The sequence below is a fragment of the Phodopus roborovskii genome, unplaced genomic scaffold (assembly GCF_943737965.1).
Source record: "Phodopus roborovskii unplaced genomic scaffold, PHOROB, whole genome shotgun sequence".
Classification (NCBI taxonomy): Eukaryota; Metazoa; Chordata; class Mammalia; order Rodentia; family Cricetidae; genus Phodopus; species Phodopus roborovskii.
This window is the reverse complement of record NW_026126480.1, coordinates 58,262,701-58,290,367: the sequence shown is the minus strand read 5'-3', so window position 1 is coordinate 58,290,367 and position 27,667 is coordinate 58,262,701. Positions and strand designations below refer to the sequence as shown.

General features: G+C 50.6%; 2 protein-coding genes across 3 annotated transcripts; one reads left to right on the top strand and one right to left on the bottom strand.

Moving 5' to 3' along the window:
* Positions 1-162: 162 nt before the first annotated feature.
* Tmem132a (transmembrane protein 132A) lies at positions 163-11,674 on the top strand. Of its 2 annotated transcripts, none has more exons than XM_051193956.1 (11): positions 163-517; positions 2,635-2,849; positions 3,163-3,381; positions 4,075-4,406; positions 5,565-5,714; positions 6,061-6,256; positions 6,355-6,498; positions 7,803-8,005; positions 9,154-9,427; positions 9,773-9,964; positions 10,358-11,674. In XM_051193956.1, the coding sequence occupies exons 1-11, from the start codon at positions 418-420 to the stop codon at positions 11,399-11,401; spliced, it is 3,069 nt and encodes a 1,022-aa protein (XP_051049913.1). In that variant the 5' UTR covers positions 163-417; the 3' UTR covers positions 11,402-11,674. The 2 variants fall into 2 exon arrangements, with proteins under 2 accessions (XP_051049913.1, XP_051049912.1); XM_051193955.1 differs by having other exon boundaries at positions 165-517; positions 6,058-6,256.
* On the bottom strand, positions 11,593-27,667 carry Slc15a3 (solute carrier family 15 member 3). Its single transcript, XM_051193957.1, has 8 exons — positions 26,869-27,667; positions 21,446-21,723; positions 16,738-16,885; positions 15,426-15,536; positions 14,768-14,936; positions 13,762-13,920; positions 12,208-12,363; positions 11,593-11,876 (listed from the first exon to the last, which is right to left on the bottom strand). Exons 1-8 carry the CDS (start codon positions 27,421-27,423, stop codon positions 11,722-11,724), a joined length of 1,731 nt encoding a protein of 576 aa, XP_051049914.1. The 5' UTR covers positions 27,424-27,667; the 3' UTR covers positions 11,593-11,721.

The window sequence follows — 27,667 nt, the reverse complement described above, 5'->3', positions numbered from 1 at the left end:
TATGAGCAGGGCATGAGGCAGAGGAAACTTTTTTTTGTTTGTTTTTTATTTTTGTTTGCTCCTTGGTCATCAGCTTCCAAGAGAAATCCCAGAAGAACTCACCTTGTGCCTCCTGACAGAGGCCATCAATCTGCACAGTCTCCAGAGAGACTTTCCGACTTTAGGCGCGGGGGGCGCTCTGGGTTTGGGATCCGAAGGGCACTAGGACCCGGCAGGACTGAGGGGACAGCCCATGTGCCTGCGTTCCCTCCCACCCTACTGCTCCCGCTCCATTGTCTGGGAACTGCAGCCGCTGGCGGGCGGCGAAGGGAACTGGCTGACCAGAGAGAGAGGCCGGCGCGGAGCAGGCGCGGGAGATGCGGGGCCGGATAGCAGCCACCTGAGCCGCGCGCCTGGAACCCGCCTTCGGTGGGAAGGATGTGCGCCTCGATGGCTGGATGCGCGGTTGCGGCCCCTCGGGGTACCTACGGTGCCTGGCTCTGCCTCCTGGTGGCCCTCGCCCTGGAAGTCGTGAGAGGTCAGCGGGAAGGGAGGGGAGGAGAGGGACAATCCAGCTCGGCCGAGGCGGTTCGCCAGTGATGCCCCCAAATCTTTGGGCCCTGGAACTAAACCCAGACCGGTGTCCTGGAGAGATCCTACCTTGGGAAACCGGTTCCCAGCTACCTGCTCTTTTGCCTTCTTCCCTGGGCACCACCTGGATACTCCTACCTGAGCCTAAAAGTCTTGTCATTCCCATCTTCACCTGCCCGGGTCCCAACTCCTCTGCAAGTCTCCTCTCCAGCCCTGGCGTCTAACTCGCTTCCCGGTGCACCAACCCTCCCTAACCTGCTGTTTTAGCCCCTATCAGCCTGCCCGCGAGTCTCAGGAATGCGAAACAGCCCCTTAGCCTGGGACCCGAGAGATGTGCGTCTCTCTCTCTCCCTGTCCCAGGGAGATCTCTGACCTTGGAATCTTCAGGGAGGGAGGGCCCCAGCTACCTCGTGCCTGACATGAGCTAGGGCCGAAAGGTGGGATATGCTTTGGGAGATGGTGAAGCATCCCTATCCTTCTGCCCCATCAAGAGAGCTGGACTCCCAGTGATGGGAGACCATGGGAGCCCGTGGGAGTTGGGCTACTGAGCATCTTGTAATTATGGAAGCAGTGAATTAGAAGGTGGACTGGAGTCACCCCAGGGGCTGGCAGTCACTTACTGTTACCCTCAGGGATATGGGGGTGGTGATGGTAGCTCTAGGGAAGACCCCCCCCAATTCCCAGCTCAGCCGTGTGGTTGAGAGGGAGCGGTTCTGGAACTTGTTTTGGGCATCTGCTCCCCAACCTGAAGACCCAGTGGGAATGGTAATAACCCCTCCACAGTGAGGGGAGGAAGGACAGCTTTGTCACACCATTCTGCTCACCAACAATCTCACTTCCCATGGGATTTCTACAGCAATTTACAAAGCCCTCTCTTGCCCTCAGGGTCACAAAATACTCCCACCCCTTCTAACACTGAGGAAACCTAGGCTCCAAGATGGAGTACAGCTAGGATATAAAGTCAGCTCTCTGGGCTCCCAGGAAACCTCTCCAAAGAGAGTTGAGGAAATTCCATAATGAGTAAGACAGAGCCTGGGGATTGACAGAAGGCTGATTCGAGAGAGGCAGCAGACCCAGGCACATCGTCTGTACTTGTAGTTCCAGGCACTCTGGAGGTACTGGAGGATTGTTCCCCAACTGTCTAGCAAGGGGTTCAATGACCACAGAAGACTTCCTTGAGGAGGCAGGAATTTGCTCTTGGCCCTGAAGGAGGGTGGAGCACAGTTTAGGAGTGAAACCCATGCGGCATAATGGTGTGTGTTGCATTGGATGGAAAGGCTGGGTAGCCTGGCGGTGAATTCCTTACTGGTCTCTCAGGACCACCGCCGGATGGAGAATGCTCACGCATCAGTTTCTAACTCCATTAAGTAGAGGTTGTAGTAATAGAACGTAATCCACAGAACTGTGTGAGAGCTGAAAGGGTTAATGCATGTAAAATGAATCTGTGTGGGGTTAAGTGCTTTAAAAATTGTTACCCTTTAGGGACTGTAGTACAAATCAATATAGCCTTAGTGGGCCTGTGCTGTTTTTATGATTGAATAGCCATCTCCTCAGGCTTATGGTTCCTTAGTGAGTGCCAGTAGCCTCACGAACCTCTTTGGTACTTTCCCCAAATTTTACTCCTGAACCCCAAGCCCCAATTGGGGCAGGGAAGAAGGGATCAAGTTTGGATATTTGGTGTGGGTGTGCCATGGCAATAATTGGACTTGGAGGGGGTGTCCAACCAAGTACACCAAAGGACCTAGACACAACAAAAGAGTCTCCTTTTCTACAAAGCTCAACTCAGAGTCTATCTTTCACTGACTAGACCCCAGTGCCCTCCAAATGCCCAGTGTTTGAGGCAGGTAGGCAGTATGCACATGTAGGGGAGATACAAACTCTTTGTGAGGCTCCCTGAACCTTGGTCACTTCATCTGTGAAATGGGATTATTCCTCTACATCTGGGAGACAGCACATTTGTAGTCTATTTCCCTCTTTTCTGCCCAGTCCCACAGTGAGGATGGAGCTTAGTTCAGCCTTGGCTAGCTCCAGAACCACCATAATCTGCCCCTTATCCCTCTTCAGTTGGCAGTAACCAAGATACCCCGGACCCCATCTACCTGCCAGTGGCCCTGGAACTCCTGGATGCCCCTGAGCATTTCCGTGTGCAGCAGGTGGGCCGCTACCCACCTGCTAACTCTTCTCTGGGCTCCCGTTCTGAGACCTTCCTGCTCCTGCAGCCCTGGCCCAGGGCACAGCCTCTTCTCCGGGCTTCTTACCCGCCTTTTGCCACTCAGCAGGTAAGGGATAGGGCCCAGGGATTCCCAGGCAAATGACACTCATGAGTTCTGTCGTTTGGGGTTCTGGGGATCCTATTCTCCTAGTTAAGCATTAAATAGGCCCAATCCTGCTTAACTCCTGAAACCAGGCAGGATTGGGCACATCACGGTGGTATGGCTATAGATCAAATTTTTTCCTATTCTCTATACAGAAAGACTGAGGCCCCTAATCTCCTGCTACACTGAGATTAGAAGCCCACCTTCCCATACCTGGCTATCGTGTTATCTGTCTTTCCTCCCCACCCTGCAGTTGAGCATCCTCATTCTTTTCCAGGTGGTCCCTCCTAGGGTCACTGAGCCCCACCGGCGGCCTGTCCCTTGGGATGTGCGGGCTGTGTCAGTTGAAGCAGCTGTGACCCCAGCCGAGCCTTATGCCCGTGTCCTCTTCCACCTCAAAGGGCAGGATTGGCCGCCAGGGCCTGGCAGCTTGCCCTGTGCCCGACTGCATGCCACACACCCTGCAGGCACGGCCCACCACGCCTGCCGCTTCCAAGTGAGTGAGTTGTTTCTGCTGCTGCGCCATGCAGGTGTGGTGCCAGCATGGAGAGGAAAGGACTCTACTACAGTCTGGAAAATCTAGGGGCAAGAGCCACCTGTCTCCGTTTTGGTTCTTGATAGCCCTAGGAGAGGTTCCTTTAAGGATATCAGTTCACGGTGCACGACTTTGGGCACATAACTTAATGTCTCTGAGGCTCAGTTCTTTGTGTGTGTGTGTGTGCGTGTGTGTTTCTTATCTGTAAAACGGACTGACAACAGTTCTCACCTATTGGGAGCTGGAATAGAAATAAATGAGACAAGTGCAAGAGTCACTGTAACAGAGCCATCAGCCTTTGTGTGTAAACATTTGAAAGTCTGTGGCTTTTAGTTCTACTATTGTAGAGTTGGACCCAAAGACCCACTGGCGAAATCTGTTTCTTGCTCTGATATTCTGAGCTCTAGGTAGGTCCTGGGATGTGGTCAAGATTGTCCCATTTTGCTATGAGTCTGATCCAGAGATCAGAAGAGTGACCTACAGTATTCTGAGCCCTAGACCTGGTGGGTCCCTAGTCTATTGTGGCACATGGGAAACATCTTTGGTCCTGCCTTTCATAGACTGCTCCAGCTTAGGTTTTTCTGCCAGTGGGAGAAAGATCCCTTCCCACCCTTCCCAGGGCCAATCACAACCTTTCCTTCATTGTGTTTGCAGCCATCCCTGGGCGCTTGTGTGGTGGAACTGGAGTTCCCCTCTCAGTGGTTCTCCCCAACTGCCACCACAAGGGCTGAACTGGCCTACACTCTGGAGCCTGCAGGTGAGGGGCCTGGGGGCTGTGGCCCTGGCACAGAGGAAGAGCCCGGGGAGCAAGCTCTCCCAGTGGGTGGTGTGGAACTGCACCCCGCAGACCCCCCACAGTACCAGGAGGTACCTCTGGATGAAGCAGTCACTTTGCGGGCACCCGATGTGCTAATGCGGCCCGGCCAGCTCTTCACGGCCACCCTCCTGCTCCGACACAACTTCACAGCCGATCTTCTTACCCTCAGGTGAGCACTAGGCCTCCATGGGTGGAAGAGGGGATAGGGGATGACTGTTTTCCCTGCAGTCCTAGATGGAACTCTTGGCCTCCATGAACCATGAGTTCTGCATGAATGTTCCCAGCAAAGAGTTGCAAGACACTGTGATAGGCACAGGCCAGAAGTGGGAAGCCTCCCTGGGACTTTAAGTCCTGTGGTAGAGGAAGTAGGAGAGGTTTGGAGCCTGAGAAGTATGGTGTTCAGTGCTGGGCTATCTATGCTCAGATGCTGATGATTGGGTATCTTATCTGGGCTTGAGCATCCATAGGAGCCTCTACTTGCTACTGTTGCTTGGGTAGGGATGGGGGCTTTGGACAAAGCCTACTCCTGCCTATCAAAGGGCCCCATTCTTTATGTCCTTTTCTGTAGGAAGTTATACCAAAACATCCTCTACCCCACCCAATGAAACTGACAAGGCTCTGTAGTGTTAACTTTTCCTCTACCATAGGTGGGTATGTGGGAGTTCCTCCCAACATGTCTTCCTACCCCTCATGCCCACTCAGGCTCACTCATCCGTGGACTCCACAGACCTTACTGTGTCTCCACACTGGAGTTGTACAGAGGTGCAAGGCCCAATGCCCAAGGACTTGAAGAGAGAGCATGAACTAGATTGAATAGCATGGGGGTAGGGGTGATTGGATGAAGGTATGAAGTACTCTGAAGACTTGGGGCAGTGGGCAGAGTAAGGGGGAAACCATTTACTACCACCTACAAGGAATAGTGTTTGGGAAGAAAGGCAGACTAGGCTGTAGGTGCAGTCTGAGCAAAGGCCTGAGGTCATGAATGTGAGCTTGTCTGGGGAGGGACAACTCTTGGTATAGCCCAAGCCCAGAATATATGGAGAGATGTCACTGCCCCTTTTGAGGCTGAGCCAGGACCTGGAGGCTCTGGAATGCTAAGTCTGCGCCTCAGATTGTGGGCAGTAGAGAGTTATAAGTGGCCATTGGGTGAGTAAGAAGAAGGAATGTGATGTGGCCTGTGTTGAGGTGGGGTCCTTCTGAGAGGAATAGAGATTCCAGTTGGAGGAAGGCCAAACAGGAGGTTGACATCTTTAGCTCCTTGTCTGCTTTTCCAACGCGATCTGCAGCTCAGTCTCCATCTTGAGCAAAGCCCATACATTCTTTGCAGGATCAAGGTGAAGAAAGGGCTACAGGTGACAGCTGCCCGCCCAGCCCAGCCCACCCTCTGGACTGCTAAGCTAGACCGCTTCAAGGGCTCAAAGCACCACACCAGCCTGATTACCTGTCACCGTGCTGGGCCTGCAGAGCCAGATGCCAGGTAAGCACAAAAGAGAGTTCTAGCTCTAGAAAGCTAGAGGACAGGTTTGGGGGTCCACTGAATGCCCCCCACCCCAGTGAGCATTTGGGGACATAAATCAGTGGCTCTATGGATCTTAAGAGGGGCCTGGAGGTTTAGTTGGGCTCTGAAGCCAGGATAGAGGCTTAGGCTCTGTCACTTTACATGTGGTCTTGGCAGAGCTATGTCATCTCTGTGCCTTGATCTTCTTGTCAATCAAATGGGGGCAATCATCATCATTATTCTGCCTCACAGTAGAGGCTGCTTATGAACACAGATAGTACCTGGCAGCTGGCAAACACTCAGCTCTTCTCTCTTCTGCCAGCAGTCCCCTTGAACTGTCTGAGTTCCTGTGGGTGGACTTTGCGGTGGAGAATAGCACTGGTGGGGGTGTGGCAGTCACTCGCCCTGTCACGTGGCAGCTGGAGTACCCAGGTCAGGCCCCTGAAGCAGAGAAAGACAAAATGGTGTGGGAGATCCTGGTGTCTGAGAGGGACATCAGAGCCCTCATCCCCCTGGCCAAGGTAAGCGGCTACCATTTGTGCTCAGCCCCATGGGAAGCCTGGTCCCAGGAACCCCAGAAGGTGAGAACCCTGGAACTAAATGAGCCTTGCATCCTCAGGCGGAGGAGCTGGTGAACACAGCTCCACTGACAGGAGCACCGCAGCGCATCCCTGTGCGTCTAGTCACTGTGGACAGTGGGGGAGCCCTGGAGGAGGTGACAGAGCACATTGGCTGTGAGTCAGCCAACACACAGGTCCTGCAGGTGAGTGGCAGCAGTCATCTGTGTGAGCACGGGCAGTCACTCACATAGCTTTTTTCCTTTCAGCAGTACATCTCCAAGTTGTTTGTTTGTTTGGTCCCAATGGTCTCTCTAAAGTGGTAAATCTGAAAGTTCGGCCTTAAGCTTATTTCGATATTCAATCATCCATCATCCAGTTTTGGCTCTGGCCAGGAAGCTGAGCTGGAAGAATGCATGTCCTTTGGAGTCAGGATGTTTTTGTGGACACCTGTGTTAGTTACTTGTCTCACTGCTGTGTGAAAAACCCGACAAAAGCAGCTTAAGGAAGGATGGGTTTATTCTGGCTCATAGTTAAGGCCATTATGGCAGGGAAGGAGGAGCCTGGGAGCTTGAGGCAGCTGGTCACATTGCACTGTGTCAGGAAACAGAGAGGAATGCTGGTGCTGAGAAAAAAGGATTTCTCCTTTGTATTTTGGGGGTGGGGGATGGGGTAGGGGACCCAGCCTGTGGATGATGCTGCCCACATTCAGGGTGTGTCTTCCCACCTCAGTGAACCCAATCTAGAAATTCCCTCACAGACATGTCTAGAGGTTTGTCTCCCAGGGAGTTCTAGATCTTGTCAGGTTGGCAATATTAATCAGCATAGTCCATCTTTGTTATGAACTAGCTGTGTGGTCATGTGCAAGTCTCTTCACCTCTCTGAGCCTCAGATCCCTCAGCTCTAACACATTATTAGGCTGTTGTAAGAATTAAAAGTACCTAAGACAGTACCAGCAGATAGCAAGAACGGAAGCATCATCAGTTACTACTGTTATAATCTGATGAATATTTTCATACTAGTCACTGTCTTAATGACCTGTGAGGTTAAGAGGGTAGACAGCTTTGTCCATCTTGCGGTCTTAATGAGGAAGCACAGACCCAGATCGCAGGCAGCAGTGACAGCACCATGAGGGCTTTTGGATAGGTGGGCCGGTCTTGCCCTTCAGCCTTTGCCCTTAGCTGGAGCTGGCTGTTAGATGCCTCCAGCACCAATGTCTGAGGCTGATACTGAGGAGCTAACATTCCAGGAGGAAGGCTATGTGTGTATTGCATGCAAATGACCCCGTTCATCCAATGGAGAACCAAACTATGGCCCAGTGCCTCTGGGTTGGGTTTTGGTAGCACAGAGAAATATTTTAAACTCAGCAGCTGCTGTCCAGCCCACCACAACATATATTGCTGCGCCACACAGAACTGAATATGAGTTGAAGTCCTACTTGTGGTTGGAGTAGGCGATGCTATATCAGTGCCTGTCATTTGCATCTCAGCCCATCTTTGCCTCTCCATAGGTTTCTGAGGCCTGCGATGCTGTGTTTGTGGCTGGCCAGGAGAGCCGGGGTGCCAAGGGAGTGCGGGTGGACTTCTGGTGGCGCCGCCTGCGGGCTTCACTGAAGCTGACAGTATGGGCTCCGCTTCTGCCCTTGCGCATTGAGCTGACTGACACGACTCTGGAGCAGATTCGAGGCTGGAGGGTCCCAGGCCCAGCAGAAGGGTAAGTGTAGGTCTGCAGGAGCCCGTAGGACTTGGTGAATTCGTCCTGAGACTGAGGGTACACAGTGGACGCCTCCACGGACCCAGGCTGGAGTCTGGAGCACTGCTCTCTGCTCACCAGCAGTACCTTCTGATCATTAGTTACTTTGCATGTTGCTTCGACAGAACACTTGACAAAAGAAGCTTAAGAAACACGGGTTTTTTTTTTTTGGCTCACAGTTCAAGCCCATTATGGTGAGGTAGTCTAGATAGTGAGGACTTTAGATAGCTTGCAGCTTACATTGCACCCAAAGTCAGGAGGCAGAGAGTGATGGATGCTGGTGCTTGGCTCACCTTCTCGTTCTTCAGTTCAGGACCCCAGCTGATGGGATGTTGCTGCCCACAGTTAGGGTGGATCTTCCCACCTCGGTTACCCTCATTAAAAAAGCTACCTCACCGTCATGCCCAGAGATTTGTCTCAGGTGACTCTGGATTTTGTCAAGCTGACAATATTAGTCGTCGCTGGCCACTGTAGTGTAAACCGGCAGCCTCCGCATCCCTTCTACCCCGGTTCCTTGTCAGCTGTAACACATACTAGTTCTTTTTACTTGGTTTTCTGCTCATCCTCCTCCAGCTCTGCTCCATCCTTGAGAGTGTTCACTACTATACCCCGAAGCCTTGAAGAGCACGAGGTCCATAAAAATAAACTATACTGGATAGTGGGGAGGCTCACTAGAACGTGAAGGCGAGGATGTGGTGCCTGGGCCTCTCAAAATAATGTAGCTCTCATGCCCTGTAGAAACTAAGTTGTCACTCCATTTCCTTGTCACCTCCCCACTCCAGAGATATGCAGAAATAAGTGCAGTCAATGTGGGATAGATAGGCCTATTTCACCAGCCAAAGGGTGTCCGGGCATCCCTGACCTGAGCAGAAAGACTTGGGACCTGGAAGGGAGGGTACTCAGGGCAAAGTTTGAAGAACAGGAGGCACACAGCGGCCAGGAGCCTCTGGTTACTACTGTTGTTTTGTCATTTGTGCAAGCTGAGGCATTAAACTTCAATTTAGAACCTCAAGTTGGGGGCTGGCCGGGTCCTTGCTGGGTTTGGAGTTTGGGCAAGGCATGGTCTGCAGTGGGCGGAGCCATCACTGATGCCCCACCTCACCCCGCAGGCAGCTGGAGCCTGAGGCTGCAGTTGAGGAGGCCGAGCGACGCTCCCGTGGCTGCCGCCTGCAGTACCAGAGAGCTGGTGTGCGCTTCTTGGTACCCTTTGTGGCCCACCCGCTGGATGGCGGCCGCCGCCTCACCTACCTACTCGGCCCTGACTGGCTGCTGGATGTGACTCACCTTGTGGCAGCCCATGCTCGTGTGCAAGATCCTCGCATAGCCTCCTTGGAAGGCGGCCGTATCCTAGTGGGACGAGAGCCTGGAGTCACCTCTATTGAGGTAAGTCACCACAGGGGACGCTAAAGAGCAAGACTCTGCCCTCCCCTCCTAGGGTGCCAGTGTCCCCAGAAAGTTCCCAGTTAGGTGTGAAGGCTGCAAAAAGGGGTTGGGGAGAACAGGTCTGGGAGGCTGAGTGAGAATGGCGTTCATTTCACTGCAGGAGATGCAGCAGGTGTGAAAGACAAGGGTATAGGTGTGTAGGGACAGGCCTCCAGAAGGGCACTGTCCTCTGGTGTGGATGGGAGTTTGCAAGTTTTTTAGAGTGTGAAGATGCTGGAAGACTGTGTGCAGGAGACCCCCCCCCCCACCATCACCACCCCAACTTCATTTGCTTCCCACTCTTAGGTTCGTTCCCCACTATCTGACTCCATCCTGGGGGAGCAGGCACTGGCTGTGACAGACGACAAGGTCTCAATGCTGGAGCTGAGAGTACAGCCAGTGATGGGCATCTCATTGGCCCTGAGCCGAGGCACATCCCACCCTGGGGAGGTCACAGCCACATGCTGGGCCCAGTCAGCTCTTCCAGCCCCAAAGCAGGTGATGGCTGGGGGTCAGGGAGCATGGTCAACAGCTATTGATGGGGGCTGATGGTGGAGGAGGATGGGAGGGAGTGTGTCCTGGTACTTGGACCAGGGTTTTCAAAATAAGGACTACTTCCCATGAGGCAGTGAGTTCTCTGTGGCTGGAAGTGATCAAGCAGTGGCTGGCATTGGGAGGTTTATTAGGCTCTCCTGAGGACTCAGACTCCTGGGCTGAGTGGCAGACAGGTGATTGACACACGTCCCCTCTCTCCCTGTGTTTTGTCCATTTGCCTGTGTCTCTGTTTCCTCCGTGCTCTTTCTTCCGTGTGGCCTGTCACTGTGGGAGTGGCTTGTGTGTACATGCGTGCGTGCCCTCGCGTGTCTCTGCCTGTGTCTGTGTGCCCTGCAGGAGGTGGCCCTTTCCCTGTGGCTGTCCTTCTCTGACCACACTTTGGCCCCTGCCGAGCTCTACGACCGCAGTGACCTGGGACTGTCGGTCTCAGCTGAGGAGCCCAGTGCTGTCCTACCGGCGGAAGAGCAGGGAGCCCAACTCGGTGTGGTGGTGAGTGGGGTTGGTGCTGAAGGGCTGCCCCTGCACGTGGCTCTGCACCCACCGGAACCATGTCGCCGGGGCCGTCATCGTGTGCCCCTGGCCTCAGGCACTGCCTGGCTGGGGCTGCCCCGTTTGCCCACGCCAGCACCTGCCCTCCCATCCAGTCCTGCCCGGAGTCCACCATTCACAGACGCCACCGTGGAGGGAAAGCGGCAAGTAGCAGGTGGTGTGGGGGGCCATGTGGACGTTAGAGGCAAGTTTGGGCGGGCAGAGGAAGATGCTGGGAAGGAAGAGGATGAGGCCAAAGAAGAGGAGGAAGACGAGGAAGAGATGGTGCCTGCTCCTCAGCGTGTCACTGACCTAGAGCTGGGAATGTATGCTCTGCTGGGTATCTTCTGTCTGGCCATCCTCATCTTTCTGGTCAATGGTGTAGTCTTCGTGTTACGCTACCAGCGCAAAGAGCCTCCCGACAGCACTACAGACCCTTCCTCCCCCCAGCCGCATAACTGGGTCTGGCTGGGCACCAACCAGGAGGAACTAAGTCGTCAGCTGGACCGTTGCTCCTCCCCAGGCCCACCCAAGGGGGAGGGGGGCTGTCCCTGTGAAAGTGGAGCCGGAGGGGATGCCCCAACCGTGGCCCCCAGTGCTTCAGAGAGCACTGTTGGCTCCTCAAGCACTCTGGCCCGCAAAGAAGCTGGGGGACGTCGGAAGAGAGTAGAGTTTGTGACATTTGCGCCAGCACCCCCAGCCCAGCTGCCTGAGGAGCCTGTAGGGGCCCCGGCTGTACAGTCCATCCTGGTGGCAGGTGAGGAGGACATCCGCTGGGTGTGTGAGGACATGGGGCTGAAGGACCCGGAGGAGCTTCGTAACTACATGGAGAGGATCCGGGGCAGCTCTTGACCACTCCTTGGCCTGCCAGGTGCAGCTTCTGCCACCAGCCCAGGCACTGGGACCAGTGGGATGTCTGGCTGGACTTCTTGCCTGGCCCTCATGCTCATCCTCTGGTGCTTGTTGATCCGAGTCCCCTTCTGGGTCCCCACGGGAACCCAAACCCAGGCCCCCTCCACCCCACCCCTTGTCGTGGACCATGGTCAAGAGGGAGGGCGCATGCCCCTTATTTATGGGAAATACTTCATTCTAATGTTGGGTACAGAATAAATGAGAAGAGAATGGGCACAGTCCATTCTTCTGTGACACTGTCTGTGTGGGCGGAGACTAATTCAGCCCCTGACCCTGCTGGATGAGCTCTGGGAGGCTGGGTCCTGACGAGTCCTCTCATAGCGACGAGCAATCCAGAGAAACAGGACAGCTGTGACAGCCTGAATGCCGGCTAGCAGGAAGAAGTATAGGTCCATCCGGCAGTTGTTGATGTTCCCTGGGGACAGGAGGACGGACATGTAGGGTGGGAGGGGCTCCTTGGGCTGGCAGCTAAAGACACACAATGGTGTGGAGTGAGAGCACTGGGTAGAGAGCCCTCTAGTATTGTAACTCCCCAGGTGTCTCTTGGTATATCTCCTAGTCCTCTATTTGGAGACTTGAAGCAATCACCAGGGGAGAAAGTGACCACTCAGCAGTCCATAATGGCTGAGTTCCAGAAGCAGGAAGGTTCCTGTGAGGGCCACTGAGTCTAAAGCATGACTGCTCATCCCATCCCTACACCACCCTCCATTCCTATCTTCTCCTGGGGAGGGTCCCCTCTTACTCACCAAAGTCCTTGGGGCAGTACATCCAGCCCCCAGGCAAGGACAGTAGGGCCACCAGGCCAGAGCCCAGCAGTGAGCCCACCCCAGAAAGGCAGAAGAAGATGCCCATGATTGCACCCTGCATGGAGCGTGGAGCTTCTGAGTAGGCGAACTCCAGACCTGTGGGAGAGACGGAAGGGACTTGGGCTACAGCGGGAGCAGAGATGGGCCCCACTGCTAACCTCCCAGTATAGGGGGGCGGTCACATTCCTCCTGCCCTCTTTTCCAAGCCTCTATCCTAATCCCCTTGGATGGTGTGTCCCCATGACTGACAGCACCTGCATACCTGTGACAGGACCTTTTATCTGCCCTCATCCACATTTGATGGAGCACCTCCCCTGGACATCTTAAACACCACCCCAGAGCTCTGACTATTGTCCTTCCTCCTGGCACCCCAGGGATTGGGGTGGGTTCCGTCTTAGCAGCTTCTTCAGCTTCTCCCCACTTTCTGCCAAGCTTCCTTCCACACCATCACCAAATCATTTCCATTCAGCATCTAAAATAGTATCCAAATGTAGGCCTCCCTTTTGTCTCATCTGCCCTGAGTCCTGACCTCATCACCCACACATGGCTGAGTGGGTCTCTGAAACCTTTTTTGTTTTTGTCTTTTGGGTTTTTGTTTGTTTTGAGACAGGGTTTCTCTGTGTAGCCTTGGCTATCCTGAAACTCCCTTTGTAGACCAGACTGGGAGGATGGATGGGTGTTGTTGGCCTCAGAAAAACTGACCATCCATGCTCAGCCACTGGGCCCACAGTGACCTTTCTCCCCATCCTCCTGGCTCATGCTGTTCCCCCTGCATTGAAGGTCCTTCCCACACTTGCTGACTTCAGCTTCCCCAGGAACCCATCTCCTCATCCCTTCCCACCTTACTCAAACCCCAGCCACACTCTACACCCCCCAGTCCAGTATTGGTTGGTTTTTGTTGTTGTTTGTTTGTTTGCAACTTGAGTTCATAGAGTCAGTTTTATCATCAAGATGTAGAATTCCCACCATGACCCAGAGGGAGAGCCTACCCAAGCTTGTAGTTTTGGCTTCCTGTCTAAATTGGGACAGGGTTAGTGTGTGTGTGTGTGTGTGTGTGTGTGTGTGTGTGTGTGTGTGTGCGCGCGCGCGCGCGTGCATGTGTGCCTGTGTGTGTGCCCATGCACACTATAGGACACAGGGCTGAGTTCTAGAAGGGAGGAGCACCCAACCCAGGGGATTTTTGAGGAAAGAGACAGAAGGAACAATGACCACAAAGGCAAAAGGTAGGCAGAATCCAGGGGGCAGGGGACATATGGGAAGTGCCTTTTAACCTCCAACTCCCCAGAGTCTGTTGCAGTGGCTGGCTCAAGCCTGACACCAGGCTAGGAAGTCCTTCAAACCTCGCTGGAGCACATGCAGACCTCACTCAGAATCGCTGCCCCTCCATATGAAGCCAGAGTGCCACCAGTGCTCGTGGTTCCCTCTGGTCTGGAGGTACATTCACCCAAGCAGAACTGAGCACCAGTGTAGAGCTGGGGAGGGAATCCAGGATACCTGGGATGCTGGCAAAAATCTCACTGATCCCGATGAGCAGGTACTGGGGGATTTGCCACCAGATAGACAGTGGTGCTGCATAGTACAAGTCCTGCCCAATCAGCTGAGGCACTGTCTGGTTGGCATTGATGTACTGTAAGCGCTCTTTCTCCAGGACTCCTGGGGGATTCGGGGTGGGGAGAAGAGAGTACAGTTAAAACACTCCAGGCAGTTTAGAGCTTGAATTCCAACTCTTTTTTTTTTTTTTTTTTTTTGCCTTGACTGCTAGGAAGCTCAGCTAGGTTTTGTATTTCACATGGTTCTTATTAATCCAGAGTCTGTTAGGACATTCTTTACAAATGAAGAAAGTGAAACTTAGATTGAGCAATCAATCAGCACAGAATCACACAAGTCATAAGCAGTCAGGGCTAAATCTTAGTCCCAGTACATCTGGTTTTCAAGCTGGCCTACTTTCCATAAGATCACATGACTTCTCTAGGGCAAGGCTAGTATTATGGTAGTGTTTCCAGCCTGGATTTTAGGTTCATTATCTTCTCCCTACAATGCTTTGGAGAAACTTTTGCCCTGGTAAACTCACAATCAGGTAAGGCACTTGCATTCCAATTCTGGCCCTTCCACTGGCTTATTGTGCAAACCTGGGCAACTCACCTAACCTTTTGGAGATGCCATCCCCTTACTCAAGAACCAAGAAAATCCCTGAGATTACTGAGGCCAAAATTACTAGGACAAAATACTTCAAAGAAGATAGCCATAAAAGAATCTAGTTTGTGTCGCACATGATCAACAAGACAGTGTTCTTTTAGCTTTAATTCCTTCAGTCTCTACTTTATTTATTTAATTATTTTTGCTTTCAAACAGTCTCATGTGGCCCAGATTGGCCTCGAACCCTCCTGAGTGCTGAGGGCTACAATAACGCACCACCACACCCAGTGACTTTCACTCCCCTACTGTGTCTTGAGGGCAGACCTCTCACTCAGGGTCTGAATGAACACAGTGTATCACGCACCTGCCGCAATGATCGAGGTGAACCCAAAGAACATGCCCAGGGCCATCATCTGCAGAGCTGAGGGCAGTAGCTTACACCGAAGCAGGAGAGGATCAATCAAGTGGTCCTTGACAGGGACCAGAATCAGTACTGCCATAACATTGGCCAGCAGGAGCCAGGCTTCTGGGATCTGGGTAGGAGAAGGCCAGTAGAGACAGGTTGGGCAGAACAGAAAGAGCTCTGGGCTGAATAATGCCCCCGAGTAACCCAGGGCTAGTGCTCCTGTCCTACCCCCACCCACCACGGTACTCGGCTTTCTCAGTTGTGTAACTAGAGGACAGGATTATATCCAGGAAGGCAAAGATGACACAACTTGCCATCACGAGTGCAGCATGGAAAGAATCCCAGGAAAACAGGGACCTATGTGTTGCACTGCACTGGGGATGCAAGCTGGCAGTGAGCAGAAACACGGCAAGGACACTTAGTCCCTGTGGTCAGCTGATCATGCTGAGAGAGGGGCTGGTTGCACATGTTCCTCTACCCTGCTGCTTATTCTCTCATGTCCTAAGCATGCCACATCAATGAGGGGTTGCGGTGGTGTGCAGGCTGCTCCATTTCCTCCGGTTCTCACAGGATACCCCCAGCATGGCTGGGGCTGACCACACACTTGCTCTCTTACCCTGTAGTTACTGTGTTCTGAGCTCAGAGCCAAAGAACTATTGGTAGGGTTGGTCTGGAAGATGTTGGGGATATGGAGGTGGAGGCCTTGCAGGACATAAGTAGACTGCATCTGTGGAGAGATAGAGACAGGTTGGGGTGGAGCTGGTCACTGGACCTCTGACTCCAGGAGGCTTTGGGGCAGTCATTCCTCAGCAGCATCTCTGGGCAGCTAGCCTTTCCCCCAGTCAGAGAAAAGTACTCCCAACCCACTTCTCATCAGGAGGCAGCTTTGGAGATGGGGTTTTCAGATGTTCTCAGGCCTTGAGCAGTAACCACAGATTTATCCCAGAGCCTGGCTGTAGCTGGTCAGATCCCAGCTACAGCCAGGTCTTGCACAGGGCGGGCAGGGTGGGGGGTATGGATAAGTGTTTATTGAAATGGGGAAAGATAATGACAAGGCTGTCCCCACTCTCCACTGGGTTGTCATATGACACTGAAGCTGAGCTGAGTCCTGAACATTGATTGGCACAACCAGTAAAGAGGTACTGATCTGCCAACATGGCTTTGAACACAGCTGCTGGAAGGAACAGTTTTGGTGGACCTGTACCAGACATTGATACTCCAGCTGCTATGAAGTACAGGGGTTCCAGGAGACTCCTGGTAAGGGAACCATGCAGTGGGGGACCCCCTGAGGTCACTTGGGGCAGTAGCCACTTGTTAGCCCCTGTGAAGAATGTCAACATCCTGACAGCTGGTATGGACATCTTCCCTGTGTTCCTGTATCCTGTGGGACAGTCTTTGCTACCCTAGACTAGCAGGCTATGACCCTATCTTCAGCTCACTCCAATGAAGAGGGTATGGAAGGCATCAACTTTGTTACTTGGGGGTTGGGAATGAATTATGTTGTGGGATATTTGTACACTGTGTGAAAATGGTATTACTATGATTGGTGTAATAAAAGGCTGAATGGCCAATAGCTAGGCAGAAGTTATAAGAGGGACTTCTGGGCAGAGAGAGAACTCAGCCAGCGAGACTCAGGGGAAGCAGCATGGGTAGTACCCAGGTAATGAGCCATGCAACAGAACATAGATTTAAAATAAATGGGTAATTTAAGCTATAAGAGCTAATGGAACAAACCTAAGGTAAGGCCAAGCTTGCTTATATAGTAAGTCTCCATGTTATTTGTGCTCTGGCGACCCAAAGAAAACTCCAACTACAGGATTAGAATGCTGCTCTGGCTCCACACATGTGAAAGCAAGTAAGGAGGAAATGCTGCCAGATTCTACGGCAAGGGCTGAGCCCATGAGGGCTCAGAAGGTAGAGAGGCCTACCTGGAAATATACCATCCAGTAAGGCACAAGGGTCACCATCACAGGCAGGAGCTTCACCAGCACCTGGAAGTTGGCCATGTCTTCTTGTGGAGAAGGACCCCGCTGGTGAGACCTCTGGTCAGGCAGCAGGTGGGCATTGTCAGAGTTCCTGTAAGGCCACAGGAAGAGGAAAATCAGTCACACCTGAGCTCTCTCTAGCACTAAGGCCACCACCTCAACCATCCTCCCAGGATCCCAGGGAGATGACTCAGCTGGTAAAAGCATTGGCCTTTAATCTGAGTGTAATTCCCAGGGCCCACACAATGGATAGAGAGAACCAATTCCCAGATCCCTGAGAAGAATCCCAGCCACTGCTCCCCTCCATTACACCGTAAAGACCTCTAGCACCAACTCTATCACCCTTCCCGTCATACCCACTAGTAAGGTGATCGATATCACCCAAGCTATCACGGGTGGCCATCAGATTTACACCACTCTCAAGCTGTATACAGCTCTTGGGTTTTCTGGGGAGGGCGGGTGGTAAAACCAGAGAGGGAAGAAAGCAGAGTCTTCTGGGATTTTGTTTTTTTGTTTTTTGACTTGTGGCATCCATTTACCATGAGAACCATGGAAGTCCCAACACAATCTAACTCAGAGTTTCCCAGATTTGTTGTAACCCCAACTCCCTTGCTGCTGACCCCATGTCTACCCTCAGTGGACTTAACAGTGAGGTGGAGAGCGGAAAGTGAAAGGGCAGAGACAGAAGGACCATCACCAGGAGACCAAATAGAACGGCCTTTACCCTTTACCCTTTGCCCTCAGGGTTTCTGAACCTTTCTCATCCAAAAGCCCTGAGCTGTCCTCCGAGATTCCAAAAGGAAAATGTCCAGCTGGTCTCCTTCAGGGACGGCTGACATAACTCCTCCCCTCCCAGCATTCAGTGCTGTTCCTCATCAGTGCTGTGGTCTGTTTCTCTTGCCAGATCCAGGCTGACTTTGTGAGTCTTTAATCAATAGAGACGTTGATGCCATGCTTTGCAAAGTCTAAGCCCCTGCAACCCTTAAGAAGACCCACAGCTTCTTCTACCGCCCACCTTCTGGAATATTCCTTCTTAGAATGCTCCTTTTCATATCCTAAACCCCATCCCTAAGAAGGGCAAGCTGCAGACAAGGTCATGGGAAGGGGAAACTTAGGTTTTCACCATCAGTCCCAACAGCTCTGAACTCAACATCGACTACCACCGTGTGAGAATGTTCTAGAATCTAGCCCTTTAAAGCTCCCAAATGACCCAAATGGTGATGTTGAGAGCAGCAGAAGACACGCCCTGCTAACCAACCATAGTTACCCAAAGCATTTGAAAGAGGATGAAAAGCTGGTGCTTGAGTCGGTAAGTTGCGGTGTGGTTTGTGAGGCAGTAACAGCTAATTAAAACCACCAGACTCTTTGGCACCTGTAACTTTACTGACTGACCTCCAGCAACCCAGCAGACTGGAGAAGGCTGGCAATTCACCCTTTTTTCTAGATTCCACTGACCCCAGCTGGGACTGGGTCTGGCCGGGAACTAGAGGCAGATTTGCTTGGCACAAGTGGTCAATTTTACACAATAGAATTTTATTCAACCATAAAGAACAATGAAATCAAGAAATCTGAGGAAAACAGATGGAACTGGAAAGTATCATTTTAAGTGAGGTAACATAGGCTTAGACACATGCTGCATGGTCTCTCTCAAATGTGAGTCCCACCTGCTAACCATTACATATGTGTATGTATGTGTGAGTGTATTTACGTGCAGGAAACTAGAAGGGGACTGGGGGAGGAGGAAAAAAAGAGGCTTTAAGAAGAGGTTAGGAACTGAGCCGAACTCCTGGAATCCAGTTACAGAGAGGGAGGAGGAGTGATGAACAAAGGGGTCAAGACCAGGCTGCAGAAACCCACAGAGACAGCTGACCTGAACAAGGGGGAGCTCATGACCCCAGTCTGATAGCTGGGAAAGCAGCATAGGACTGACCCAGACTCCTTGAATGTGAGAGTTAGGAGGCCTGGGCAGTCTATGGGGCCTCTGGTAGTGGATCAGTATTTATCCCTAGTATACAAACGGACTTTGGGAGCACTTTCCACACAGAGGGCTACTCTCTCAGCCTAGACACATGGGAGAGGGCCTAGGCCCTGCCTCAAATGATATGACAGACTCTGAAGATCTCTCATGGAAGGCCTCACCCTCCCTGGGGAGCAAAAAGGGGATGGGATAGAGGATTGGGAGGGGGTCAGAAGAGGAGGGGAGGGGGAGGGAACTGGGATTGACATGTAAAACAAGCTTGCCTCAAACTTAAATAAAAATATTATTATTAAAAAAGAAGAAGGGGTTAGGAAGGGCAATAGAACACACATGAGAAAACTGGAAGGGAGACTGGGGGCAGAAGGGGACAGTGAGGAACAGAGACAGGGAGATGGGGAAGGAGGATGTGTGAAAATGCCGAAAGGAAATCTGCTATTTTGTACGCTCATTTAAAAAGAGATCAGAAAAAAAGAAAAAGAAAAAAAAAAAAAAAAAAAAAAAAAAAAGAGATCAGAAACCAGATGGTGGTGGCACACACCTTTAATCCCAGCACTCAGGAAGCAGAGGCAGATGGATCTCTGTGTTCAAAGTTAGCCTGGTCTACAAAGTGAGTTCCAGGACAGCAGGGATACACAGAGAAACCCAGAGTTTGGAGGTACAAGATGGCTCAGCAGGTTAAGGCACTTGCCACCGAGTCTGATGACCTGAGTTTGGTCCCTGGGCCCCACACAGTAGGAGAGAAATGACTCTCACAGGTTGTTCTATGATTTCTATAAGCATGTTAAGCATGTTGTAGCACACGCATGCACATGCGCACGCACACACACACACACACACACACACACACTGTGGCATATTTTAATCTCACTCTGACGCTCCTGAGACTGCCAATAAATTTTACCTTGAATCAGAGGGCAGAGTTAGCTACTAACTGATCAGAATTAGCCATAGAGGTTTTGGAGGGCCCAGGACATGTAGAGAGACACAAAGAGTAGTAGGGAGGGCTTTAGAAAGATTCAAGCCCTTTTAGATAGAGGAAGGAAAGAAGAGGTCACTGATCACTTCTCCATCCTTCTCTGATCAGTCAGGTTTTTACCCCGATATCTGACTCCCAAGTTTTATTTAATAATAGGACAATATAAGTAATTGCTTCACACACACATGCACACACACACACAAATAAGTAAGTAAATAAATAAATAACATTTTAAAAACCAGACCAGATGGAAAGGACAGAAGTAGCTACCAAGCATTTCTAAGGACACTTGGAATCAATTTCTCTCAGGTGTGAGCTCATGAGGGAGGGAGCCATGATGGTTGCTTTCTGAAGAATTGGTTTTACTTAATAACAGGTTTGTTTATTTTAGAATAATTAGATCAACTGTGGCTACACCTTTGGCCTTTGCTCTTTGTCCTGAGAATACCTGATCCTTTCCTTGTCTAAGAGCCTTGCATCATCCTTTGCGACTCATGAAAGTATAACACCAGTGAAGTCCTCTCCAAAGATCCAGATCATATCTCAGGGCACTGCACTGGGGCCCACCATCAGCCCACAGGCAGTGATTATTCTTACTGCTAATCCTATCATCTATCACCACTGCTGCCACCAAGACCATCACTGTCCTCTGCATTTCTTCTTTCTTTTAAAAATTGCGAATGTGTATGTACATAGTGAATGTCTGTGTGCAGTGCATGTGCACAGTGTCTTAGCTTTAACTGTCAACTTCCTTACACCGCTTAGAGTCACCTGAAGCGGGGAGTCTCAACCAAGGGGTTGCCCAGATAAGGTTGGCCCTTGGGAATGTCTATGGGGAGTTGCCTTGATTTTTAATTGATGTAGGAGGACCCAGCTCACTGTGGTGGGAACCATTCCCTAGGCAGGTGGTCCTGGGCTGTATAAAAATGCCAACATGAGCCTGGGCAAGCCAGCAAGCAGTATTCCTTCATAGTTTCTGCTTCAAGTTCCTGCCCTGACTTTCTTCAGTGATGGGTTAAGACAAAATAAGCCCTTTCCTCCTCTAAGTTGCTTTTGCTCATGATATTTGTCACAGCAACAGAATGAAATTAGAACAGCATGTGTGCACATTCCTGTGTGGGCTGGAGGTGCAGTGAGTGTCTTTCCTAATTCCTTCTCCCTATTAACATCTTCTTAAATTTTACTGTGTGTGTGTGTGTGTGTGTGTGTGTGTGTGTGTACAGGTGCATAACCTTGAGTATCACTTTCACTTTTAGGAACGCTATCTCCCTTCTTAGAGATGATCTCTCATTGTCCTGCAGCTCACATTAGGCTAGGCTGGGTGCTCAGCAAGTCCCAGGGCTCACCTGTCTCTACCTCCCCAGTGCTGAGACTGTAGGTCTGTGCCACCATAATGGGCATTTTTGTGTTGGTGCTAGGGATGAAAATCAGGTCCGAGAACTTGGTAGGCAAGCACTTTAGCCTGGGCCATCCCCCACAGCTCTGTCCTTATGACTTCTAATTAGAGGATCATCAGTAACAACGCCACCAACATCACCACCAGCACCCCCATCATTTTCACAGTAACCACCATCCTTAGTCATTGTAGCTCTGACTGTGACTAGAGGGCAGGTTCTCATTCAGTGCCACCCTGAAACAGAGCCAGAAGGATCTGGATTCCCCCAGGGGGCTTGGCAGCCACCTTTACCCTTTGTTACCTGGAAGAACGCTGGGGACAGCATTTTTGGAATGCAAGCTTCAGCATAGATGACACTTGGCTGCCTGTTGGGGGCTTGGTGATAAAGACAGGGGTGGCAAAGAGGAAAATGAAGAATGCCAGGCCCACAAGGCCCACGATGATGCTGTAGCCCCATAGGAAGCTGATGTTCTGCTCAATGAAGGCCACCACCAGCAAGGACAGCACAGCACCCAAGTTGATGCTCCAATAGAACCAGTTGAAGAAGCGGCGGGTGGCATCCCGTCCAAGATCCATCACCTGCCATCCAGCCAAGGACAAGAGTGAGAGAGGACCCAGGAGGTCCTTTGTACACATACATCCCATAGGGATGCTTCTAGAATCAGCAAGTAATCACATTCCTAACCTTTGATTACTAAATATATATTCAATAAATAATCATTAAATGAATAAGGAACATATTTTTTCACATATATGGTGTGCATATGTGTGCATGCGTGCTTGTATAAACATGCTTGTATAAGCATGCTTGTATAAGCACATGTACTCAGGGGTGAACATATACCTATGGATGTTTGAGGTCTGATGTATCAAATACTCTTTCATCTTATTTAGTGAGCCAGAGTCTCTCAATCAAACCCAGAGCTCACCAATATGGCTAGTCTCCCTAGCAAGGTTGTTCTGGGGATCCCATCTTTATTGTTTCAGGCTGGAATTACAGACAGGTTACCAAATCCACTTGGCATTCTGTGTGGGTTTTTGGAACTCAAACTCTGGACTTCATGCTTGCACAGTAAGCAAGTTAATTGCTGAGCAATCTCCAGTCCATGCATTCACCCTTCTCTTGAGAGCCAGTTAACGACTGAAACACTTTCACCCAGCTGTTTTATATGCTCATGACATACATTGATCTTTTTTTATTGCCACCAACTAGAACATACAGCAAATGTCTTCAAGGCCATTTTGTTCACTTCTGGTCTTTGAACAACCTATGCTGTGCGTGCGTTACTTTCATAATCAGCAAAATGTCCATAAACATCTCCATTCATTCCACACCATTAAATGTGATGTGTGTCTGCTACTGGAAGATTAGACTGAGACTGGCTAAAACTTTTCTCTGAAGCTCCAGTTGCAAACTGAGTATTGCATGAAAGCTTATCTGTTCTGAAGTGCTACCCTCCCTTCTAGGCATGGTCAAACAACGTTGGAGAAACAGGATATGGGTGGAGGTGGTTCTAGGTGCCTAGCCCTTACAGCAAGCTCTGACCCTATGGAAAAAAAATATTTCTTAGGCCCCTTAGCAAGGGCAGATCTCACCCCAGGATTTAGGTCATCCTACAGCAGATCCTCCACTCTGTCCTGCCATCTCTGGCTAGCTGCAATGGCCTCATTTCCAATCCCAGACCATGACCACTAGATTCTGACTCAACAGCTCAGAAAGAAAGCCCTGACTCCTGCATTTCTAAAAAGCCAGAACTTGTGGTTGCTTCTCAAATGAATCTCTGTATTCTTGTTTGTGCACATGTGTGCATGTGTATGTGTACATATGTGTGCAAGTATACTGAGGTTTATCTATGTTTGTGTATGTATGTGTGTGTGTGTGCATGTATGTGTGCACATACATGCATGTGCATTTTTGTGTGCTTGTGCATATATTGCTGAGTTTATCTACATGTGTGTGCACTCGGGTGACAGCACTAGGGTGACAGGCATGTGTGTTCACACTATGCTTTTTTAAAAGTTTATTTCTTTTTATGTTTATTGGTGTTTTGACTGCATTATGTCTGTGTGAGGGTGTTGGAGCCACTGTAACTGAGTTACAGACAGTTGGAAGCTGCCATGTGGGTGCTGGGAATTGAACCCAGATCCTCTGGAAGAGTAGCCAGTGCTCTTAACCTCTGGGACATTTCTCCATCCCCACACTGCTTTTTACAAGGTTGCTGGGATCTCACTTCAGGTCTCCATGCTTTTGTAACATGTATTCTACCCCTTAACCCCTTGCCTTTCGTGCTAAAGATCCAAGTTAGAGCCTCAAATGTGCTACACATGTGCTCCACCATTGAGATATGTCTCCAGGTTTCTTTGACTTTTATTTTGAAACGGATTCTCATTAAGTTGTGGAGACTGACTTTGAACTTATTCTGTAGCTTAAACAGAACATGCCATCCTCTTCTTCCTAAACCTCCCAAGCAGCTGGGATTCTGGGCATGTGGTATCAGGTCTGGCTAACAGCCATGCTTCAATGACCACAAAATCCTAGAATCCGTCACTAACCTTCCACCCATTCCAAACTCGGAATACATATTTCCACTTACTAAGGGCATTCTCCCACACTTTCCTTGCAGCTGTTGTGCTGAGGAAGTGATAAATGTTTTTTCTCCTTATCTAAATGTAAAATTATAATCCATACAGATGTGCTTAAAATTACATTGCCTTGGGGATTCTCCCTTGGAGAAGGGAGGAGGGGCACTGCCATGTCAGCTTACTGAGAATCCTTGCCTGAACCTTCAAGCAGAAAATTGAATACGCCCCATTATGAACAGCTACTTCCATTTATTAATTGGAAGTAAGTACATATGACAAGTGTAACTTGAAAGGACCGACCAGACAGCCTATGCGGGATATAAATGAGTCCTTCCAGAATAAGCGAATGCCGTGTGGAGAATGATAAATGGCCCTTCCTGAAATCAGCAAGTGTGCTAAACTTGCAGCTCCTATGCGTGGCTATTTTCCAGATGGTTCCAAATTTCCCATATCCCAGGACTGACTACCAAATCTCATGAATGCTGCCGCAGCCTGTCCTGTGCTCTGGTACACCCAATCCTGTTGTCCTACCCATATCTCCAATGCAGTAGAGCCATTTGTTTGTTTGTTTACTTGTTTTATTTTGGTTTTGATTTTGAAGACAGGGTTTGTCATTGTAGCCCTGGCTGTTCTGGAACTCATTCTGTAGACCAAGCTGGCCTTGAACTCAGAGATCCACCTGCCTCTGCTTCCTAAGCACAGGGATTAAAGATGTGCACCACCACCACTCAAGCCAGTAGAGCCATCTTTAAAGAACTCAAATATAGTAAAGTCTACCTTGCCTTAAGCCAATCCAATGTCTCTACACTGTCCTGGGGAGCAAAAAATAAGGGGGCGTGGGGAGGGGAAGAAGCCCCTCAACCCAGAGTCTGGTTTGAAGCTATTCATCAGCTGAGAATCAAGAATTCCAGCACAATGAGCATTTGTTTTGATGGTTGCCAGCATAGAAACAGTATTCATCTGGTACATAGTGATTTTATGTTAAAATGGATGACTGGGGTAAGGAGACAACTCACTGAATAAAGCTATAGATGTCACAGAAGGCTCCATGATCTGGCTTCTGGGTAACCAGTTCTTCAACCAGAAGGAAAGAGAGAGGAGGTGTTTGGCTGAGGTATGGTGGAAAGGCCTTTGATGAGAGCCCAGGACAGAAAGATGTCCTCCTTTAGTGAATTTTCACAAGCTTGGTCCAGGAATCCTAAACTGCCAGTGGCAGAATTCTCTGAACTGACAGTGCTGCCTTGTGACCTGAGCTTTGATCAGAGCTGAATTTTGATGAACAAGAACTGCCCAGGTTTGCATGGCTCTCATTTGCATAGCTGATATTGCACAACTGGAAGTTCTATACAAAGCAGCTTGTGCTAACCTTCCAGAGCAGTACACTACTAATCTGGGCTGCCTTCCTTCTTGGGGGCACAAATCAAATGCTGGGAAATGCCCACAAAGAGACTCACCCCAACCAAATAGAGACCCACACATCATTACCCTGTGCTGCAGGTGGCAGACCATCTACTTCCTACCTAGCCTGTTGTTCTTTGCAGCACACTCAACATCAATGAACTGTTCTTTTATTCTGTTTTGTAGAACAAGCTTGTTGCCTGCCAGCCCCTGCAATAGTTGGCCACCCCCATCTACTCCAGGGTTTCAGGGCTGCTGGGGGTGGGTAAGGAGTAGGATGTCAGGCAAAGAGTAAAGTCAGTAGAAGATGGAACATTCCTTTTGGCAGGTATTGGGAATCTTCTGGTCAACACTAAACGGGAGGGATGAGAAAGATGCCCGAGGCCCAAGCTGTCTACAAATGCCTGTGTTTCCATCTCCCAGGAGCCCAACACACTCTGCTGACCTCTACTATGCAGCTGCTCACACATGTGCACATATGCTTCCAAAGACACACACACATACACAAATACATGTGGTTAAAAAGGGCAATCCTCAGTAAGGACACTGGTCACTGTGAGGTGCGGGGTTGTGGATGTCAACTGAAAGACATAACTTCTGAGTGCTTTATGAGGAAAACAAAGTGAATTAGAGGGAATGTACAGTTCATCCGGTGGCCTGATCACACTGCCAATATCACTGTCCCCTCCTTCCATGGACAGCTCATCTTCACCACACCAGTCTCTGATGATTTCTGTATTCTGCCTGTGATCATTCACCTTTTGTGTAGTTGTTTTAATAGTATTCTCTACTTGTTTATTGTATTATCAACTATACTATTTGTGCACACACAGCTACCAAAACAGGGCCATGTCAGCAAGACAATCATTCAGCAAATATTTATTGGCTTTGTTTTCTCTACATACCGCACCATGTTCCAGGGGAGTGTCAAGGGCTCAGGTGAGGTGAAAACCTGGCTGGCCCTCGAATGAGGGGCAAAGATGAGATCTGAATATGTTTGCCCAGTGCCTCTGGTGTTACTGGGTGAGAAGAGACTGGCTGGATCCTGCACCAGCCCCCAGTTCCCACTGATACATTAGGACAGGAACCAAGCTGGGACCTGAGGCTCAGTTACCTCATCATCCCTCATGATCTGCTGCTTTCTGTCATCTGAAGTAAGTTGAGAGGCTACAATACTACCCACCTAGTGAATAGTTAAGAAAGCCAACATGGAAAGCACCTAGGCATCTGGGATCCCAGCACACAGGGAGGAGTCTGAGTCAGGAGGATAGGCACAAGTTTGATGCCAACCTGGGTTACTTAATGAATTCTAGACCAGTCTAGGCTACAGAGGTCACACACACACACACACACACACACACACACACACACACACACACACACACACACCACACTGGGGCAGGCATGATAGCACACCAGCATTTGGGAGGTAGAGGCAGTAGATTCAGGAGTTCAAAGCCCTCCACAGCCACAAACTGAGTTGGAGACCAGTCTGGAAGACTGAGACACTGTCTTAAAAAAAAAGAAAAAGGCACTCAGCCGGAGACTTGGGGCATGGCTTAGAGATGGGATCTATGTCTAAGCTTACTGAGGCTTTCGTGACTCTGGAGAGCAAGCAGCCCTGCTATTTTCATATAAGGAAACTGGTGTAAAGGGGGAAGTGGTTTGTCTGAGGTCACTCTAGAGGCTGGAACCCCCAACTCAGGATCTCCATTCGTTGGCACAATGCCCCTGGCCACTCACCTGGTCAGCCCCGAATGAAGTGAGGTTGCTCCTCACGGAGCTGGCAGCCAGCGCCAGGAGCAGCAGCACCAAGTAGAGAGTAGTTGCACAGTAGGGACTGGACCATGAGCTTGGGCAGTCTGCAGATGGGCAGGCGGGTTCCAGCGGCAACAAGGGCATCTCTCCGCAGAAGGATTTGCGGCCATCGACGGTGATGGTTGCGAGCAACAAGCCCGAGGTAGCCAGGTAGAGTACCAGGCTGAGAGAGATGGTGAGAAAGCGGCCCAGGTACACATCCGCCAGCCAGCCTCCCACAGGAGCCAGCAGGTAGGAGGCGCCCAGGAAGAGGAGTGCGGCCCTTGACGCCTGCCCGCCCTCCCAATTGAAGTTCAAGCTGTTGAGGTAGAGCACAAGGTTGGAGGTGATGCCAAAGAAAGCAGTGCGTTCCAGCATCTCCACCACCAACACCGCAGCAGCCGCTGTCCTTCTCCACCGTTGGGGACCCCACCGGCGAGCTACCAGCGGTTGCCGCTCCCTGGACCTGCTTGGCTGCTCCTGAGCATGAGGCGCAGACATCGTGGGCCTCCTGCCTCCGTGACACAGATCCTCTCCTCTGCCCTTCCCTCTTCTCCCCTAAACCGACTGCCCTCTTTTCTCACCCCTTGTCTCCTTCCCTTTTTCCCTCAGGTCCCTCTCCTTGCTACCGAGATTCGATCTCCACTTTAATTGTCCACTCTCTCCTTGCACTTCCTAGTTCCTGTTCATCTCCACCTCTGTGCTTCTGCCCAGTTTTCTCCTTCCTTCCTCCACTCTGGCCTTG